We start from the raw sequence: 19486 nt of genomic DNA on the forward strand, positions 1-19486 counted from the left end.
TCTACCCCGCGACCCATCCCTCGTTCCCGGCCACAGATCGCACCGACAGCCATTACCTCACGACTGTCCCCTCGCCCGTCATGTCCATTGATTTTCCGGCTGAGGAAGAGATCATCCTCAAGAGGTGGAGGGAGATCAACGCCTTCGGGAGGCAAGTCGAGCTATCCCGTGGTCGCAAGCCCTACACTTTCTACGATGGCCCTCCATTCGCGACGGGCCTTCCTCACTATGGTCATTTGCTCGCCTCGACTATCAAGGATATTATCCCTCGATACTGGTCCATGAAGGGTCACTATGTCGAGAGACGGTTCGGTTGGGATACACACGGTGTCCCCATTGAGTACGAAATCGACAAGAAGCTCGGCATGTCGGGCTTGGAGGCCGTCGAAAAATTCGGCATTGAAAAGTACAATGAGGAGTGCAGAGCTATTGTCATGAGATTCGCGTCTGAATGGCGCGAGACCATTGAGAGACTCGGCCGCTGGATTGACTTTGACAATGACTACAAGGTACGTTGCTCCGCTGATGCTGGTGCGGATACGTATCGCCTCAATTTGTACTGACGGGATTAGACCATGAATGCCAGTTTCATGGAATCGGTATGGTGGGTTTTTAAGCAGCTGTTCGACAAAGGACTCGTCTACCGTGGCTACCGTGTCATGCCTTACTCGACCGCACTCAATACCCCCTTGAGTAACTTCGAAGCGCAACAAAACTACAAAGATGTGCAGGACCCTGCAGTAGTTGTATCATTTCCTCTGGTAGATGACCCTGAGACCTGCCTTCTCGCATGGACGACCACGCCCTGGACCCTGCCTTCTAACGTCGCCCTCGCCGTCAATCCTGGTTTTGAGTACATTAAGATTTTCGATGAAGCCTCCAAGAAGCACTACATCCTTCTCGAATCCCTCCTTCGCACACTCTACAAGGACCCTAAGAAGGCCAAGTTTAAGATTGTGGATCGTTTCAAGGGTGTGGACATGAAGAACTGGAAATACCAGCCGCTCTTCGATTATTTCTATGAGGAGTTCAAGGAGTACGGTTTCCGTGTGATAAATGGGGAGTACGTGTCCGCTGAGGATGGTACCGGTATCGTCCATCAGTCACCGGCCTTTGGTGAGGAGGATTACAACGTTGCTATGGAAAGCGGTGTTATCAGCGAAACACGTCTGCCGCCCAATCCTGTCGATGAGAAGGGCTGCTTCACCGCGGAAGTTCGTGATTTTGTTGGTCAGCATGTCAAAGCTGCCGATAAGGCCATCATTAAGCATCTCAAGGGCATCGGCCGTCTGATCGTCGACAGCCAGATTACTCACAGCTATCCCTTCTGCTGGCGTTCTGATACTCCTCTTATCTATCGCGCTGTGCCCTCTTGGTTTGTCAAGATCGGCCCCATCATTCCCCAAATGCTTCAGGGTATTGAAGACTCGCACTGGGTTCCTTCTTTCGTCAAAGACAGGCGTTTCGCCAGCTGGATTCAGAATGCTCGGGATTGGAACATTTCAAGAAACCGCTTCTGGGGAACACCGCTTCCATTGTGGGTCAGCGACGACTTCAAGGAAGTTGTGGCTGTAGGAAGTGTCGAGGAGCTCAAGCAGCTGAGTGGCTATGAAGGAGAAATCACTGACCTTCATCGTGACAAGGTGGACAAGATCACTATCCCAAGTAAGCAGGGCAAGGGTGTCCTCCGACGCGTCAGCGAGGTGTTTGACTGCTGGTTCGAATCGGGTAGCATGCCATACGCATCCCAGCATTATCCCTTTGAGAACAAGGAGCAATTTGAGAAGAGCTTCCCTGGTGATTTCATCGCCGAGGGTCTCGATCAGACGCGTGGTTGGTTCTACACTTTGACTGTACTGGGAACACATCTCTTCGGCACCCTGCCCTTTAAGAACTGCGTTGTGAACGGAATTGTTCTTGCTGAGGACGGAAAGAAGATGTCGAAGAGATTGAAGAACTACCCTGATCCGACGCTGATCATGCAGCGCTACGGTTCTGATGCGCTTCGACTCTATTTGATTAACTCTCCTGTCGTGCGAGCCGAGCCGCTCAGATTCAAAGAATCTGGCGTGAAGGAGATCGTCGCCAAGGTTCTCCTCCCCTTGTGGAACAGCTACAAGTTCTTCGAGGGCCAGGCAGCTCTGTTCAAGAAGAACAACAGTGTTGACTTTGTCTTTGACCCCAAGGCCGAAACCACAAACACCAACGTGATGGACCGCTGGATCCTGGCCAGCTGCCAAAGTTTACTGAAATTTGTAAACGAGGAGATGGCTGGATACCGTTTGTACACTGTAGTTCCTCGGTTGCTTGAGTTGATTGACAACACAACCAACTGGTACATCAGATTCAACCGCAAGCGTCTTAAGGGCGAGAACGGCATTGATGATACTCTGCATGCGCTGAACACCCTCTTCGAGGTTCTCTATACCCTAGTCAGAGGTCTTGCTCCCTTCACACCATTCATCACCGACACCATTTACCAGAAGCTACTTCCCCACATCCCCGAGGCGCTCCGTGGCGAAGACAGCCGAAGTGTCCACTTCCTTCCCTTCCCCGAAGTGCGCGAGGAACTGTTCGATGAGGTTGTCGAGAGACGGGTGGCACGGATGCAGAAGGTCATCGAGATGGCCCGTGTCTCCCGTGAGCGCCGCTCCATCGGCTTGAAGTCGCCTCTGAAGACTTTGGTTGTGATCCACCAGGATCAGCAATACTTGGACGATGTGAAGTCCTTGGAAGGCTACATCCTGGAGGAGTTGAACGTCCTTGAGCTTGTCTTGTCGTCCGACGAGGCCAAGTACAATGTTCAGTACAGCGTTAGTGCCGATTGGCCTACCCTGGGCAAGAAGCTGAAGAAGGACGCCCAGAAGGTTAAGAAGGCATTGCCATCCCTCACAAGTGATGACGTGAAGAAGTTTGTTGCTGAAAAGAAGATTCTTGTTGACGGTATCGAGCTCGTCGAGGGTGACCTTGTCGTGAAGCGTGGTCTCAAGGAGGATGTTGCATCTGAGGGAATGGAACCTAATGCTGATGCTGATCTGCTGACTATCCTTGACGCCAACCTATACCCCGAATTGGCCCAACAAGGATTAGGTCGAGAGATCATCAACCGTCTTCAGCGTCTGCGTAAGAAGGCCGGTTTGGTCCCTACCGATGATGTGAGAATGGAATATGCCATTCTCTCTGATCCCGACAGTGTTGGTATCAACGAGGCTTTCGAGACGCAAGCCAAGGCCATTGAAAAGGCTGTCCGCAGGCCCCTGGAACAGGTTGCCGTGGTTGATGGCAAGGTCCCCAGCGGAGACAAGGAAACTCTTATCATGGAGGAGGAGCAGGAAGTTCAAAAGGCAACTTTCCTGTTGCGGTTGCTCAAGCTGTAGCTTCGGGCCAATGTGTATTGAGATATGCTGCATGGAAATAGTCAAGATCTTAGATTAAAGTCTAGAGATGAATTATGTTTACGAATATCTTGGTTCTATCTGGAATCGTAGCAATCACTTCTTCAGTTCCAGGAAGCCCCTCTGTACGTCTGGCCTGGTGCAATTTCCCGACAAATATTTCGACCTCGACAACCTCATACCTTCTTGGATGCCGCCTATAACTTCATCAGTAAGCTGCATCAACCATAGCTTCTGAACAGCATACCAAAAAGCAATCTTTTAGCTTCATAAACTCCTTAGCACACATGTCCTTGTGCACTGCATTGTAGTCAGCAACAATGCATTTGCCATATGTGGCTGCCTGAGGACTGATTAGCTTGCACACCAACAGTAAGAGCAAAGCGGCGAACATGAACATACCTCTGCAGAGCACTTAGAAGCAGCTTTGGCAAACTTCTCAATGGGCCTGACCCTTGTTGATGGCATTTTTGGTGTGATACTGCAACTGATTTCTCTGCAGCTTCTCTCTTCTGGTGATGCAATTCAGAGCCATGGGCCGGCCCCAGGGCAACTCATTACATAAGCAGCGCCAATCACATGACGTACGCATTCCCATCTGCGCGACACGAACAAAACAAGTCGAGTTCTGGGACAAAGCTGGGGTTCTCTGAGTCCTTGTCTCGACGCTCTGCATAGCCGGACATACTATTTTTCTGGATTTCTTGGGTTTTGGTTTTCGAGCATTGGATCACTGCGGATCTTTGTTCTACCGTCACCTTTGCGTCCCGCAATGCATGATTTCGTTGTCCGCCTCCATGACCGATCTGCGAAAAACGCGCCTTAGGTCGCGGACTTTTCGATGCCTCCGAATCCCCCTCAGCGTAAAGCTTTATCCTTTGAAAATCCGTCGCTCTCAGACGAAGGTAGGCAACTTCGATCACTGACATGTCGCGATTCTGCTATTCGAGTTCTTTGCCTAATCTCTGTCTTTCCTGTGTATAGATGTCGGTCTCTTGTATCAGATCGTTATCCGCGCGGAGCTGGATCCGGATGCCAACCGACTTCCCTTCAGGGCGTTGTTCAAAGCGTACGATGAGGTCATTGCCGAGCATGAAGTGGACGCGGATCCAGGCCATGCCTGTCTGCGCTTCCTCTTCAAGATGGGAAGCAAAGAAGTCGTAGGCGATTCTCTCTTCGAAAAGTTTGAGAATCTTCTTCGCCAAATGGGTATCGTCATTGAATTTGGAGGCGATGATACCTTCACCGAGACGAATGATACATATGAGGACAAAGAACCCTCAATTGAAGGGTTGCGCAATAGGAGGGTTGATCGCGATACGACGTCAAGAGAGGACACCACGCAGACAAGGCGCCGTAGGCGGGCATCCTTCAACTCTATGTATGATGTGGGTGAAGATATTACGCAAAGAAGCTTCGTCAACCGCCCGAGCTCGCGTTCCTCCATGTCGCGTCTGCAGACAGGGAAGACTGAATTCCCTGAGCCGACACCGGTCCGGGCCGAGAAACAACGGACCTCTCCTGACAGGACTCAATTGATGGCTCAATTTGTGGACGTGGGGCGTAAGTTGATGCGCCGAATGGAAGAGCTGGCTTCTAAGGAGGAGAGGCGGGATGAAACACCAACTTTTGTTGGCAAAGATGCCAGATCTGCGGTTGACCGAGATCGTTCTGAGAGAATGGCAGAAGCTTCGCGATCGAGGTCACGGTCCCGGGCTGCCCGCGCCTCAAGCTCCATAGCCTCGGATGAAGACAGTAAGGGGTCTACTACATTCTCGCAGGAGGACGCGCACAACTCGTTCGAGAAAAAGGAGGTACCCCCAGAGATGCTTTATAGACCATCACTCTCCGATTTGCTGCGCGATGCTTCGACCTTCAATATGTATCGTCAGCGCGCAATCGCTCGGCGCATTCTGACGCAGTGGTTGAAGAAGGCGGTCCAGACGCAACAGAGTCACCGAAATATGGAAGTGGTCGCGATCAATCGCGACAGGATAACCCTCCTACGGCAAGCTTTTGAGACGTGGCGTACAATTATCCAAGATAAACGCCGGGTTGCTCAGACGGAGAGATTTTTTAAACATCTCGAAGAGCGTGCTGGACGCGCCAGAGATCTATATCTTATGACCAAGGCTTTCACGCATTGGGCGCAAATCGCCTCTGACGAAGTTGCAAAAACGTCAGCTGCCCGACGACATATTCTCCGTGTCAAGTATTTCAACGCTTGGCGTGAAATCACAGCTGTCAATGAGCTGAAAGCTCAGCGATTCGCGCTGCGAAGACCGTTTAATGCCTGGCGAAGCAAGACTCGAGAAGCGAAGGAAATGGAGCAAAAAGCAGTGGCTGTCCATAACAAAAAACTGACACATGCGGTCTACTGGCAATGGTTCTGGAGTTTCTGTGATCGGCGGGCCCCCCAGTGGTATGACCATCGCCTCAAGCGACGTTCCCTGCTTTACTGGCTGCGAAAGTTCCGCATGAATAGGGAGCGTATTCAAGAGATAGACGCAAAGAATAAGCATGCTGCTACTACGACCGCTTGGCAGCTATGGTATCAGAGATCCAAAGCCGTTGTTGCCGCAGAAAAGGACGCTATATCCATGGATCGCAAGCAAGTCCTGCAGGAAAAGCTCGAGGAATGGAGGGTCGAGGCTCGATTACGCCCAATTGCTTCTCGTGTCTCCGCGACGATAGATAAAAATATTACCCAAACGGCATTCTCGCAATGGGCCAAACGGCTCCGAATGCTCAGAGAAGCGAAAGAGGTGGATCGACTAAGGGTTATGCGCAATTCATGGACCGCTTGGAATGATCTACTTCGATGTCAGGCTCTGACTGCGCGGATAGAAGAGCGCATGAAGATGGAAATCATGTACAAGTGGATTCTCGCAGAACGATTTCGGTTGATGCAAAGGATTCGCGATCAACGAATCACGCGCGATGTGTTCGCTAGGTTTGTGACAAACGTGCGTGACACTTATACACGTCTCTTGCACCATGCCGATGTACATGAGGAGTACCGCAACGAAGAAGTTCTCCGATCAAAGTTCATCTGCTGGCGGGAACAGCTTGCGCTTCAGCGCCAACGCGAAGTGGCTGCGGCTGAATTCTATGCGCCGCGCCTTCAGCAGGAATCGCTCGTGGCCTGGTACTCGAAACACCAACACATGACGAAATTGGAGGGGTGGGCTCGCGACGCACGGTATTACTTCCTAGCGACCAGAACGATCAAAAAGTGGCACAAGGCTACATTGGACTCCGCCAAGCGCCGCCGCCAGGAAGCCTATGCCAAGATGCGGCGAAAGATCAAGATCAATCTTGCCCTCAAAGCGCTGACCCACTGGCAGTCGAGAGCTCGGCATGTAGCAGAATTAGAGCAGCAAGCGATAGCCCTTTGTCGGAGCAAGACTTTGGTTATCGCAGCAGAATATGTGCAGACATGGCGCGAATCGACAGATAAAAGAGTACAGGACTACGAAGAAGCAGAGGTCTTGTACGCCCGCCAGGTTGCTCGAGGCCAACTGACACGCTGGAGGGAATCATCCGCCAAGTATCGCGACCTGAAGCAACAAGCGAATGACGTGTATCGCCTGCACAGCTTGGGTCGCACAAACGGCCAGCTTCGCAAACTCAGCCTTCGCATCTTTCAGATCAAAAGCTATTTCGAGACTGCAAATTCCATGCGCGAACGCAATTTGAGAAAGCATGCAAGAAGCATGTTCCGCCATTGGTTAGAGAAGGCCAGGATAAGACTGGAAGCTCGAGACATTCCGGGGCCATTGAAGACTCCTGCACGAGTTTTTGACGGTGCACTCACGAACGGGACAGACGAGCCCATTTTTGATCCTTGGTATCAAACTGAGACTCCATTCAAGCTGAGCGATTTCGGTACCGAGTCCCAAGTTCGCTCAGCAACTCCGCTTACCACCCCTAACTACATGATCTCCCCGTCCAAGCGAGCCGCGCGAGCCAAAGCGCTCACGCAAATTTCTACAACCCCTGCGACACCTTTGTATACGCCGTTTGCCAGTCGATTGTTGCGTGCCGAGGCTATGGGCACGCGGACTGGTTCAAGCTTCCGGAATCGCAGTGGCCGGGGCAACGGCTTAGGCACAAGTGTGCGATTTGTCGATCAAGCTCCTGAGTCGCCGACTGACGGTCGAGGCTCGGGAAATCGACGTCCTTGAGATATTATCTGCCTCTGGAGAAGTTGGAGCTTTTGTTCGTGTATATGCTTTGTGTTTTGATTCGTTTTGCGATTGGAGCATTGGATGAACGTATCGATACCTTGTTGCATGTTTGCATGGCGTGTGGTCAACTGCATCATGGGTTTTTGGGTATTTATATCGACGTAAACTACTGTTGATTTGGATATATGCACTATGAGTGATAGACGCGACAGCGATTCTGTGATGAGTGACGCAATTAAGTGCAGACGGTGTTTATCTGCTTCTTGGACATTTTGGATGCTCTTTAAGTGGTAGCGCGACATCGATACTGCAGCAGAGCATAATCTGCCATACCACAATTTGCCTAGAGATAATACTAGTTCCTCAATGTAAAGATTAGGTCAACGTTGATCGCATGCTCTGGTCACACGGCGGGAGTGCCCATGGGTGGAGCAAGAACAGATAGCGGAAACAGCGTGATTGACATCAACATCTCACACCTCCGGACGGAGTATATTTGTCTGTCTTCCCCCCCACAAGTTCGGAAATCAGCATATCTGATTTTCTCATCGACATTTTCTCGCACATTCTTCAATTATACTTCTCATCATCACGTGTTTATTACGGGCAATGGTGTAGCACCACCGAGCGCAACAAGCGTCCAACTCGATCAACGACCGCCTCTATGCGAGCGGTGCTACCAGGGAGACCCCCAGCGAAGCTCCAGTCTTTCAGCACAGCGCTGTGGGACGGTCTCCGCGTGGTTGTAAGCAAATAACCTTGTGATTCTTGAGACTATATTATCCTTCATTGCTTGACTACGAGCTCCGCTGACCCTTGTCGCTTTCGCGTTTGCCGTAGGTGTACATTTCCGGGCATGCGCTGGTTATTCTCGGCGGTCCGCAGACCCTCCTTCAGACTATCTACGTGGATGAGACCAAGACGCTCGAGGCTGTGACGATTGATGAAGCTTCTGGGAAAATTGCTGTGTGTGGTGGGCCCGACGTATTCATTTACCAGCCGTACGGCATCCAGCATGAAACGTTGAAGGTGCGTGTTTATTGTCCCATGACTGGTGGTGGTCGCACGTTGCTGACTTTGCTGCTTGATTTTGGAATGCAGTGGTCCCTTCTACATACCTTTCGCAGCGAAGACGATGGCGAGACAATCCGAACACTCTCCTGGGGCTCGCCCGACGAGCTACTGCTGGGGAATTCGCATCTTACACTGTGGTTCCTAAATGACGTGCCGCGCCTTATATGGAAACAGAAGCTCGCCAACCCGGTCAAGTTCGCGCAATTCTCTCCCGATTCGACACTGGTGGTCACTACGGGACATTACGACCGCATGGTCAAGGTTTGGCGGCGGCTCTCCTTCGGTGCAGACGATGTGCGGTTCGAGGTTTCATATCTTCCACACCCAGCGGTTGTTACAGGGATACATTGGCGTAAGCCGATTCACCGAGAACAATCCATGGAAAACGTGTTCTACACACTGAGCGCCGACAATAAGATCAGGGTCTGGGCGGTGATCGACAATCATGCCCCGTCACCTCTCCAGTTATGGACGGAGATTGACATGGGCGCATCTGTTCAACCGAGGGAGACTGCGGATGAGAAGGATAGGCGTCGTCGATATGGGTTCATTGTCGATAGTCGAGACTTTTGTCTTGCGACCGAACGAGCGGTGCAGCGAAGCGCAGGAAACAAGGAGAACCATGCTTTGGAACACATTATTGAAGTTGCGAACAAGAACCCGGAAATTTGCGTTGTGCTAGACGGTCAAGGTCATATGTCTGCGTGGGCTTTGGAGGACGTTGGGTCCAAGGCTAAGTCGAACATGAACGCTTTCAACATTCTTCATGTAGAAAGCATTGATTTCTCCTTCATGTCTGGACTGTCCGCGGAGGAGGATTATGCTCAGTTATGTGCTTTTCAGACCACACCACTGGGAGACTCGTTTTCCATTCTTGTCCACCATTTCGATGGCAGAATTGAGTGGTTTGATTCGCAAGTTGATGTCCTGTTTGACCCAACGCCGCGCAAAAACCGGATCGCCCTGAAAGCGTCTTGGACCGGACATACTGATCCGATCAAGAAGATCGTTCGAAACGCAGCTGGAGACACGCTTGTTTCTCGGACTAACGAGAACAAGGCCACGATCTGGAAGCAAAGGTGGAGACATGGTCGGTCGGTTTTGGTCCGGAAGAGTTGGCTCTACTCGGACGAGCACATTCATCGTAGCTGCGTGATCGAAAGTGGTGACTTTCTGGTCAATCTTCACCATTATGGCATCTCTGTCTGGGATGTCCGCGCGTTTCATGCCCGAAAGATCGCCTTTCAATCGTTCGAACTCTCGAGCAAACCGCTCTGCGTCCTTCCGTTACCGACAGCGGATAAGGGCGGCAACGTTGTCTACATCGCAACAATAGGGGCCGATAGGAATGGAATAGCGTGGGAGATACGTTTACCCACTGGCAAAGCTCAGACCAACGGTGTCTTGTCAGCTACACAGTGCTCACTGCGGAAGTTCTGTAGCTTCAATCTTGGTATCGACGAAGACATGTCGTACATCTTGCCTGTCGACCCTGCAGGCCCTCAAAAAGCAGTATCGGGATTCTTCGACCTCTTTTCGCCTGATATAGCGCTGTCGTATACTAGGCGAGGTGTTATTCATACCTGGACTGCCAAGGTCGACCAGCAGAATAGCCAGGTGGAGTTTTTGCTGACCTCGACGGTCGACACGGGCATTGAGAATCCCACCCTCGCCAGTGGGAGCTCTACCAGGAAGGCAGCTCTGGTAGACGAGGATCGCACTCATTTGACAATCTGGGATACAAACGGTGCGCAACTGGAGTTTGAGGAACATTTCGCCCAACAGGATGTCATTCGCGATCTCGATTGGACATCTACGCCAGACAAGCAGTCAGTCCTGGCAATAGGCTTTCCGCATAAAGTGATATTACTGTCTCAGTTGCGTTATGACTATCTTGATGCTCGTCCATCCTGGACGCAGATTAGAGAAATCTGGATCCGGGATCTGACCCCTCACCCCATCGGTGATTCTTGCTGGCTTAGCAACGGCCACCTTGGGATTGGCGCTGGAAACCAACTCTTTGTTTACGACAACGAGATTGACGCCAGCGACCGCTTAGTTTCGCAGCTCCGCATACCTTCTCGCGGTCTGTCCACGGTTGACTTGTTCGAGGTTGTTAGTCGACTAAACGGTCCGCTACCTGTCTTTCACCCACAGTTCCTGGCGCAATGCATCCTCAGCGGCAAGACCAATCTGGTGCATTTTGTTCTGACGACCCTGCATCGGAAATTGAAATTTTACACTGAAGGTGACGACATTGATGGCTTTTTGGAAACGCCGCTGGAAGACTTCTACGTGGAGCACGATGTAAGTAGTGCACTGTGATTTCCGAGCCTTAAGTTGACATGGAGCAGATTCCGCAGCAAGCGTCTTCCAAACAGTTACAGGCCTCGTACGCCGACCTGGATATGAGTGAAATTTCCAATGTGATGGACGAAAACGCTGCCGCCGCCCTGAATGAGAATCTCTCTCGCTTCGCATTGCCACAACTTTCCAGCCATGAGCAGTTCCGCCTAGCTGATACAATCGAATGCGTTGCCACGGTCGAGAAGCACCGACGGTCAATGGATGGCAATGCTGCTCGCTATCTTTTGTTCTTTCGACAACACATGCTGAGAAGAAGTCAAGGCGTCGCAAATAAGGATACGGTTTCTTGGCGAGAGATTGTCTGGGCGTTCCATAGCGGCAGCCAAGATATCCTGTCTGACCTTGTGTCAAGACAGTTCGGCGGCAAGATGCAGTGGGCGGCAGCCAGGGAAAGCGGTATTTTTATGTGGCTGACAGACTTTAATGCTATTGTAAGCAAAGCAATCCCCGACTCCATCCGTTAAGGACACAGAGCTAACGCAGAATAGCGGGCGCAATTGGAGCTCGTCGCGCGCAATGAATATACCAAGACGGAAGAAAAGAACCCTGTCGACTGTTCCTTGTTCTATATCGCGCTGAAGAAGAAGAATATTCTACAGGGTCTGTGGCGGATGGCAAGTTGGCACCGCGAACAAGGTGCCACTCAACGGTTATTGGCAAATGACTTTCAAGAACCTCGATGGAAGACTGCAGCTCTGAAAAACGCTTATGCTCTGCTTGGGAAACGGAGGTTTGGTACGCTCTTCCTGCACAAGCCCCGCATTAGAGTAAACTTTCTCTGACATTTTTCCAGAGTACGCCGCGGCTTTCTTCCTTCTTGCAGACCAGCTGCGCGATGCCGCCCACATCTGTTTGAACCAGGTTGGGGATCTGCAGCTTGCGATCGCTATTACGCGTGCGTATGAAGGAGACAATGGTCCCGTTTTGAGAGAAATCCTGGAAGAGAGGGTTTTGCCCGAAGCCGCATCTGACGGGAATAGATGGATGGCATCGTGGGCCTTTTGGATGCTAGGCCGTCGCGACATGGCCGTCCGCTCGTTGATTGTAAGATGGTATTGCCTGTTTCTTCCTTGTCTAGTTGACTGACACTGGTCGTATAGTCGCCAGTCGAGACGTTGATCCCTTCTACCCCTTCGTCTCCTCTAAGCCCTGGCTCAATTCCACTACAAGCGAAGTCATTCTTATCCAACGATCCTGCCTTGGTCGTTCTGTACAAACAACTTCGGGAGAAGACCCTGCAAACACTGAAGGGGGCTTCTCAGGTGTCAGCCCGAGCGGAATGGGAATTCATCATTCGCAACGCCCGACTGTATGACCGCATGGGATGCGACCTTCTTGCCCTGGATCTTGTGCGCCATTGGGAGTTCCTGAGCGTACCTCCTCCACCGAAAACTTTGAAAGACGTCACATACAAGCTGCAGGAAAACGGCGTCGATTACCGAAAGATGCTTCGACGGCGAAGCAGTCTTGTGGTGGCAGACCTGCCGATCAGAGCTGGTCTTGCGCAGGAAGCAAAGACACCCGCTGTATCACAGAAAACACAACCACCACCTACGACGTTCCACGAACCCGACGTCAACTCGCTGCTCGACAGCTTCGGATTCTGATTCGTCAGTGTTGTTATGAATTTTTTTACTTTTTTTTTTAGCGTGGAGGCGTCTGGTGTATGTATATACACTTATTGACCGCAAATTATCTGCTTCGCGGGCCATGCTTCAAAGCTGAATCCCTTGTATAGCACGAACTGGCTTTTACATGGATTGCCAGACTACTGAAAGCGTGAAATCATAACGGGGACGTTTGATCATATACATAACCATCATATTCTCCCTGCTGGCCTTCCTCAGTCAAAAATCATCAGGCAAGGTAGACCAGACTCAACCATATGTAACCCACACTTCGTTAATCTTGAGGAGACCCTACAACCGTATCCGCAGCGCTCTCCGCAGCGAGAGGGGCCCGGCAGCAGTACTGGAACCCGTCCGATTCGAATAAGGCCCAGTCTGGTTCGCCAACTCGATCGACTTGTTAACATGCAGATGAGGGCGCTCATGAAGCACGGGCCCATGCCTATGCGCTGGTTGTACAGTAGACTGAACCTCCTCGTCCTCTCCCTCTTCGCAATCCAACTTGACCCAGACCTGGTTATACGAGACGAAATTCCTGGGGACGCAATCACTGGACGCGAAGCCGTGCGTCACTTCCTCTTCGAGGAGAGGCTGGTCGACGCACCCGGGGACTTCGTGCACGGCAATGCTGCATTTCTCGGGTCTGGAGCCTTCGACTTCGACTTCCGCGTCGAAGGACACATGTGTTACCTCGCGGCCGTAGGAGAGCGGCACGAAGATGCTCGTGCAGTTCCCCGGGGAGATGTTGAGCGCTGAGATGAACTCCTCGTGGGGCAGGTGATCTGGGGCTGAGGCTGGGTGGATGCGGTTGATGGGACACGAGGGAAAGAATTCGGCCCAGACGCGGGCTGTGGGGGTTGAGGAGGCAAATGAGGGCGTCAGAAATAGGAGATGGACGAGGAAGTACTGCAAATGCTGTTAGACCTATATCGTGTATAACAAAGGTGTGTCTTACGTTTGTGAAATGCATGGTGATAGCGATATACCCAGCACAGCAGTATAAGAGAGATTTGCACTGAGGCGGGATCTCTCACTTGCTAGACCTGAAAAACATAAGCCCTATATGTGCATGCCCTTCTCCCTTCGCAACTCGAGCCAAAGTCAAACGATGATGATAAATAAGTCCCGATGGCAGGAATCAGCCACGCTCAAACATTAAGCTTGACACGACACAAGACGCCTGAAACGCATGCACATACTTTGTTTCATTTCCACACTCTCTGGTGAATCGACACGCACACGCATACGCTAGTACGATGGACTGATGGTCAGGTCTACAGTCCGCAGATCGCGCATTCCAGGCCAAGCTCATAGTGGCCTGCGCCAGTGGTGTTGGTGGCTTGATGGCATACATTCCATTCCGTTGTTTTTGTTGACGGTGACGCGACCTGTCGAGTCGGCAATGCATGAGGTGCTAGAAGCTTCGGGCTATATCGTTATCGTGCTATGTTCTCGGAGAGACGCCATCAAGACTGCGTTTGGTTCAGTGCAGTGGTTATGATTGATTCTGTCGTAGGGTGTTCCTACTGCGCCGAAGGAATCGCGTGATCTATGAGTAGGACCAGTCCTTGGAAGTGCGAGCTTGCTCTCGCAATCAAAAAATGATTTACTATCACCTGCACGGAGCAATGGAGGACTCATACCGGCGACGACATCGCCATCTACGAGCTTTGTCTAGCGACACTGCAAAGTGAAATGAATAGTATGTTGATTACATTGTCATGGCAAGAAAAGGTGCTTATTAAAATGAAAATACAAGACTGTGTGCATGTAAAGTTCCCTTTCACATCGACCTGACTCACTCCCGTCCGTGATGCAAGATGCAACCCAATCTCACAGCTTGAAGCCAGCGCGCCGCTCACCGAAAACCGAGCGCTTTTGTGATTTCACCGAGGCCAAGACTGTCAGCAGGGTTTCCCGCCTTTCTCGCAGGCGCCTCAGGAGCTTGCTCCTCCTCAGAAGCTTCTTCAGCCTCCTGCTTAGGAGCGTGCTCTGCCTTCTCGGGAGCTTTTTGAGCCTCCTGCTTAGGAGCGTGCTCTGCCTTCTCGGGAGCTTTTTGAGCCTCCTGCTTAGGAGCGTGCTCTGCCTTCTCGGGAGCTTTTTGAGCCTCCKGCTTAGGAGCGTGCTCTGCCTTCTCGGGAGCTTTTTGAGCCTCCKGCTTAGGAGCGTGCTCTGCCTTCTCGGGAGCTTTTTGAGCCTCCGGCTTAGGAGTGTGCTCTGCCTCCCACTCGGAAACTTGTTCAGAGACTTCCTTAGGGACGTATGGCTCCTCCTTGCCAGGTTTGTCGCAGTCGAGCTTGAACGAGATTTCCTTCACTTCGTCATCGAATAAGTATTCAGGGATGCACCGGTCCTTCCATGGACCCTCGACAGGAAGTTCCAGAACAGGGAAGCCCAGGCAACCCGGGTTGTCGTAGACCTTGACGCAGCACTTATCGGCCTCCTTGTTGATGGGCTGAATGTCGAAGTCGTAAAAGGACACGGACATGTCATGGCTGATCTTGACTTTTTCGCAAGTGAGGGTTGTGGTAACAACCTTGGGTCCCATGCCGCTCACTTCCTGGGCCACACCCTTAGGGCATTCGTCTACCGAGCCGACTGAGACAAAGGCAGCAGCGGCCGTCTTAGCAACAACGACGGTAGGCGCCAGCGCAAGGGCAGATGCCACGGTGACAAGCTGGCCAATCAGCAATAGACCAGCTGGCAGTGTAAAGCAGGAGAGGACTCACCGGAGAGAAATGCATTTTGTCGGAAGTCTAAGTGAGTGAATGGTCGTACGCTTTTGCGTGAGGTAGAGGGGTCCGTCCTAATGAATGACTGCGGTAGGTTCTTGGATGGATCGCGAAACTCGAAAGAGGCCAGCGCGCCAGGGACGCAGACGGTCTATTTATGTTCACTGTATGAGGGCAACAATCCAACGCGTAGGAGCGCCCCGATCGCTTCTCTCATCCTTGAGGTAAACATCTTTCTTGGACTAGGGCACATGCCTGCTCCCCCGGAATGCAGATTCGAAGAAACAGGAAAGGATATGTGTGCCGTAGAGTTGGCAGACAAGGCATCCATTCTTGAGCGGAGTAAAATATCAAAATACTGAGTGTGATGTCTGCCCAATGTCGGCTGGATACTTGACACTTGAGGCTTAGGGATGGAATGCGAACCCCTAGATTGTGAAAGTGAACCCAGTATCCCGATGTCCGCGTTCGAAGCTCCGCAAGGGGCCTCATGTTTATTTACTCCTGCGCTCAACCAATCACTGGCTCTGCTGGTTCTTGGAAGCCTTAGCCCCTTCAAGGGCGCGGGACACGAGATGAAAGCCCAAAAATGTACTCCGCGTTGGAAAGTCTTTTCGGAGACTGGGAGCTTGGCTGAGAGCCCTCTGGACTCAGGATAGCGTCACCACTTCACCTGCACTTTTCTATGAACTATCTTACTCCCGCTATCTGACAGGGACCACTTTGCCCCCTGATAAACTCTGTGTTGTTTTCTGCTTGATACGTCCGCACGGTAGCATCACGATGCGGAGACATCGTCCTCTAGGGACGGCCGAACTTGGTCAGGGACGGATGTTGTTCATACATGCCACCTCAAATAGGGGTTTCCTGAAAGAGCATCTGGACGAGTATCCACAACTTTCCTTCGAGTGAGCATTCGCATTCCTCGACCCAGGCTTCGGCAGTTTCCTGGCATGATGCAAAAATCGATCTTCAGTAGACGGAGTGGGCAGCTTTGGCACCCATCGACCCAGAATCGAACCGGTTTTGCTATGCTGCCTTCTATGCTGAGAGCATCACCGAGTTGCCGAACGAGAACGATCTCCGTGGGCCAGATTTCAATCCTGACGTCAGCTGAGTCTACAGGCATATGCCAGCCAGATCAGCCAATGAGCTCAGGTATCACCAGCCTCATCGATCGGTTGATTGACTGCTGCGTCGTCTCTTGCCTTGAGCCCTGAAACTCTTTGACGTTATTGCCGTCTGTCTATTCGGCGGTCGACACAGGCGTCTGCTTAGCAATCGAGAGCAGACATGGACTCCGCGGACAGGGCGCTCGACTTTGTTTTTGATTCGTGGTTCAGCTCAACGACTGACTATTAACGCATATACGAGTACAGTCAGTGCTCTCTATGCGCCGTAAGCCCGCTGTATAGATAGTCTCCGAGGTGACTTGGCGGGCTTACCCCGACAAGGATGCTTCGAAAACGGAAGAGCACCAAGTCTACCCTCATGCCTGCGAACTTGTGACGAAAATGCGCGATTAGGTCCAGCAGGGCCAAGGTCTACAGCCTGACTATGGGTTGACATGTAGAGAAGTCGTCATCGGGCGATATCTGAAGATGCCATGCCTCGTACTCCCTCGGAAGGCATCTCTCGTTACCATTGGCTTCCGTTATCAACGAAGTTCCTGGTCAACTACCGGGCGGAAACGGACAGCTCAGGGTTCCTTGTAGAGGACAAGCTTCCGCGGAAGCTCCATGGCTGTAGTAAATTGAGTCATATATCAAGAAGCGCTCTCCCCGATCGTTCTGAGTTGGATCAAGTACTAGCGTGACGTTGCACTACCGAAAAGTCGAGCGAAGGTCCTGCAACATGACGGAGACATCCTACACTGATGTGTAAGCCATTTTCTGCCCCGTCGCAAGTCATGCTGCTGATCAACATTCAGGCTCATCATCGGCGCCGGCCCATCTGGTCTGATGGCCGCCTACTGGATGGCACGCTGCGGTGTGAATGCTCGAATCATCGACAAGCGTGGCACCAAGGTATTTACCGGGCAGGCGGATGGACTGAGGCCCAGGACGCTTGAGCTGCTTGATAGCATAGGAGTTGTGCATCGAGTCCTTCACGAAGCCTGTGAGGCAGCAGAATTCACGTTCTGGGTCAGTCAGTCTCTTTTCAATGGATCCTGGGTGATGGTCGCGAAGATTGGCTGACGCAAGGCTTTCAGGGCCGGGGTGAGGATGGTCAACTAAAAAGACAAGAACAGCATCCGATTCACGATGTGGACGTCTCGCCCTTTGGCAACTGTCTCCTGAACCAAGGGAGAATTGAACGTTTCATCTTAGATGCCATCAAAGACTGTTCTGACCTTGAAGTCGAGAGAGGCGTCATTGCAGAATCACTGGAGTGCGATGAAACCCTCGAGAATCATGGCGATGCGTATCCTATCACTGTTACGTTGAGAACCCTCAGCGAGGAAGAGGCGAATCCTTCCTGCAGCTATGGTGGTTCTGGATGCGTACGAAATGGACTACTCCGAAGTAACATCACGCCTGATGATTGGGATGATCTACTCAAGAAGAGCAAAGAGAGACCGGGAAATGTCGAGACAGTGAAGGCCAAGTACCTCATTGGCTGTGATGGAGCGCACAGCTGGACCAGAAAACAGTTGAACATACCTTTCGACGGATCCACAACTGAGCACATATGGTACTGAAGCAGTTAATCTGTTCTGCCTGGCGTTTCACTGACTCGTCGTCAGGGGTGTTGTCGATATGGTTCCCATCACAAACTTCCGTGAGGCCGGTTGTGCCCGTAAATATATGCTGGTTGCTGACTCCTGCTAGCTGATATCCGCCGCGTGTGCACCGTGGCAACTGAACACGGCACTCTCTTGATCATCCCGAGGGAAAGGCAGCTTGTCCGGCTCTATCTGCCTCTGCACGCTGTTGACAGCACTGCGGCATCCCTAGATCGAGCCTCAATTACTCTTGATATGATTCGGCAAAAGGCCAAGCAAATGCTGAGACCCTTCGACTTTGATTTCAAGATCTGCGACTGGTGGACAGTTTATCAGGTAAGGTTGAACTCAAACATTGCATTCTGAGACAGAAGAGTGACTCGAGGACTCTTACAGGTCGGTCGGCGTCTTGCGTCAAATTTCACGAAAGGGCGCATTCATCTCGCCGGAGACGCGATTCACACTCATTCTCCCAAGGCAGGTCTGGGCATGAACATGAGTATGCAAGATGGATTCAATATCGGCTGGAAAGTGGCACTCGTCGCGAAAGGGATCGCTCGTCCTTCTATACTTGCTACTTACGAGCTGGAGCGTAAAAGAACTGCCCAAATGCTGATCGATCTGGACCGCCGCCTGCAACCGTTGTTTGTGAAGGAGCAAGAGAGTGACGCTGCAGAAAGCACAGCCGCTAGCAATGACAACGAAACGCTGATGGATGTGATCCAATTATCCATGGCATTTGCCAACGGATATGTCTGTTACTACGGGCCGAGTTCTTTAGTTCACAAGGAAGGCGAGGGCATCGCTGCGAATTTGATCCCTGGAGAAAGATTCGCACCAACCAAGATCCGTAACCAGGCAGACGGCCAGGCTTGGTGGACAACACGCCTTTTCACAAGCGACGGGCGCTTCCGGATTGTGCTCCTGGCGGGAGATCTGCGTCGCGAAGATCAGAGGCAGCGCGTCTCAACTTTCAGCACCCGTCTAGCTTCAGCTGAGTCAGTTCTCCAGCGGTATAAGCCCGAAGGCGGAAAACTCGACAGTCTCGTCGAAGTGATCACTATCCATAGTGCGCCGGTGCGAGATATGGACTTTTCCGACTTTCCAGAAATGCTCAGACTGTTCGACCAGGACAGAGGATGGGCCTACGGCAAAATTTGGAGCGATGACGAATGTTTCTGGGACCAACAATGTACGGGAAAAGGGTACGAATGTTGGGGTGTTGACAGGGTACGAGGCGCTCTCGTCATTCTTAGACCCGACCAGCACATTGGATGGGTTGGAAACATCGAGGACGTCGATGGAATGACCGGCTATTTTGAGCAAATCTTTCAGTCTCCTCGGAAGACCTTGAAGGTGGAGAGCAATGCGTAAG

General features: G+C 51.7%; 6 protein-coding genes across 6 annotated transcripts; 4 read left to right on the top strand and 2 right to left on the bottom strand.

The window, feature by feature from the left end:
* Window positions 1-80: 80 nt before the first annotated feature.
* On the top strand, window positions 81-3377 carry Asppvi_002489 (isoleucine--tRNA ligase ILS1; the record flags this gene model as incomplete). Its single annotated transcript, XM_043298471.1, has 2 exons — window positions 81-509; window positions 573-3377. 2 exons carry the CDS (start codon window positions 81-83, stop codon window positions 3375-3377), a joined length of 3234 nt encoding a protein of 1077 aa, XP_043154406.1.
* Window positions 3378-4236: 859 nt separating this feature from the next.
* Window positions 4237-7582, top strand: Asppvi_002490 (Sfi1 family protein; the record flags this gene model as incomplete). Its single annotated transcript, XM_043298472.1, has 2 exons — window positions 4237-4300; window positions 4380-7582. The coding sequence occupies 2 exons, from the start codon at window positions 4237-4239 to the stop codon at window positions 7580-7582; spliced, it is 3267 nt and encodes a 1088-aa protein (XP_043154407.1).
* Window positions 7583-8249: 667 nt separating this feature from the next.
* Window positions 8250-12633, top strand: Asppvi_002491 (WD repeat protein; the record flags this gene model as incomplete). Its single annotated transcript, XM_043298473.1, has 7 exons — window positions 8250-8330; window positions 8426-8614; window positions 8687-10966; window positions 11014-11457; window positions 11515-11761; window positions 11820-12070; window positions 12127-12633. 7 exons carry the CDS (start codon window positions 8250-8252, stop codon window positions 12631-12633), a joined length of 3999 nt encoding a protein of 1332 aa, XP_043154408.1.
* A 312-nt stretch (window positions 12634-12945) lies between these two features.
* Window positions 12946-13624, bottom strand: Asppvi_002492 (uncharacterized protein; the record flags this gene model as incomplete). Its single annotated transcript, XM_043298474.1, has 2 exons — window positions 12946-13560; window positions 13610-13624. The coding sequence occupies 2 exons, from the start codon at window positions 13622-13624 to the stop codon at window positions 12946-12948; spliced, it is 630 nt and encodes a 209-aa protein (XP_043154409.1).
* Window positions 13625-14512: 888 nt separating this feature from the next.
* ccpA lies at window positions 14513-15398 on the bottom strand (the record flags this gene model as incomplete). The annotated part of the gene is made up of 2 exons (XM_043298475.1): window positions 14513-15331; window positions 15384-15398. 2 exons carry the CDS (start codon window positions 15396-15398, stop codon window positions 14513-14515), a joined length of 834 nt encoding a protein of 277 aa, XP_043154410.1.
* Window positions 15399-17240: 1842 nt separating this feature from the next.
* On the top strand, window positions 17241-19485 carry Asppvi_002494 (putative phenol 2-monooxygenase; the record flags this gene model as incomplete). The annotated part of the gene is made up of 6 exons (XM_043298476.1): window positions 17241-17266; window positions 17317-17530; window positions 17599-18080; window positions 18133-18167; window positions 18218-18447; window positions 18508-19485. 6 exons carry the CDS (start codon window positions 17241-17243, stop codon window positions 19483-19485), a joined length of 1965 nt encoding a protein of 654 aa, XP_043154411.1.
* Between the last annotated feature and the right edge of the window lies 1 nt (window position 19486).

Source organism: Aspergillus pseudoviridinutans, assembly GCF_018340605.1.
Source record: "Aspergillus pseudoviridinutans IFM 55266 DNA, scaffold_2, whole genome shotgun sequence".
Lineage (NCBI taxonomy): Eukaryota > Fungi > Ascomycota > Eurotiomycetes > Eurotiales > Aspergillaceae > Aspergillus > Aspergillus pseudoviridinutans.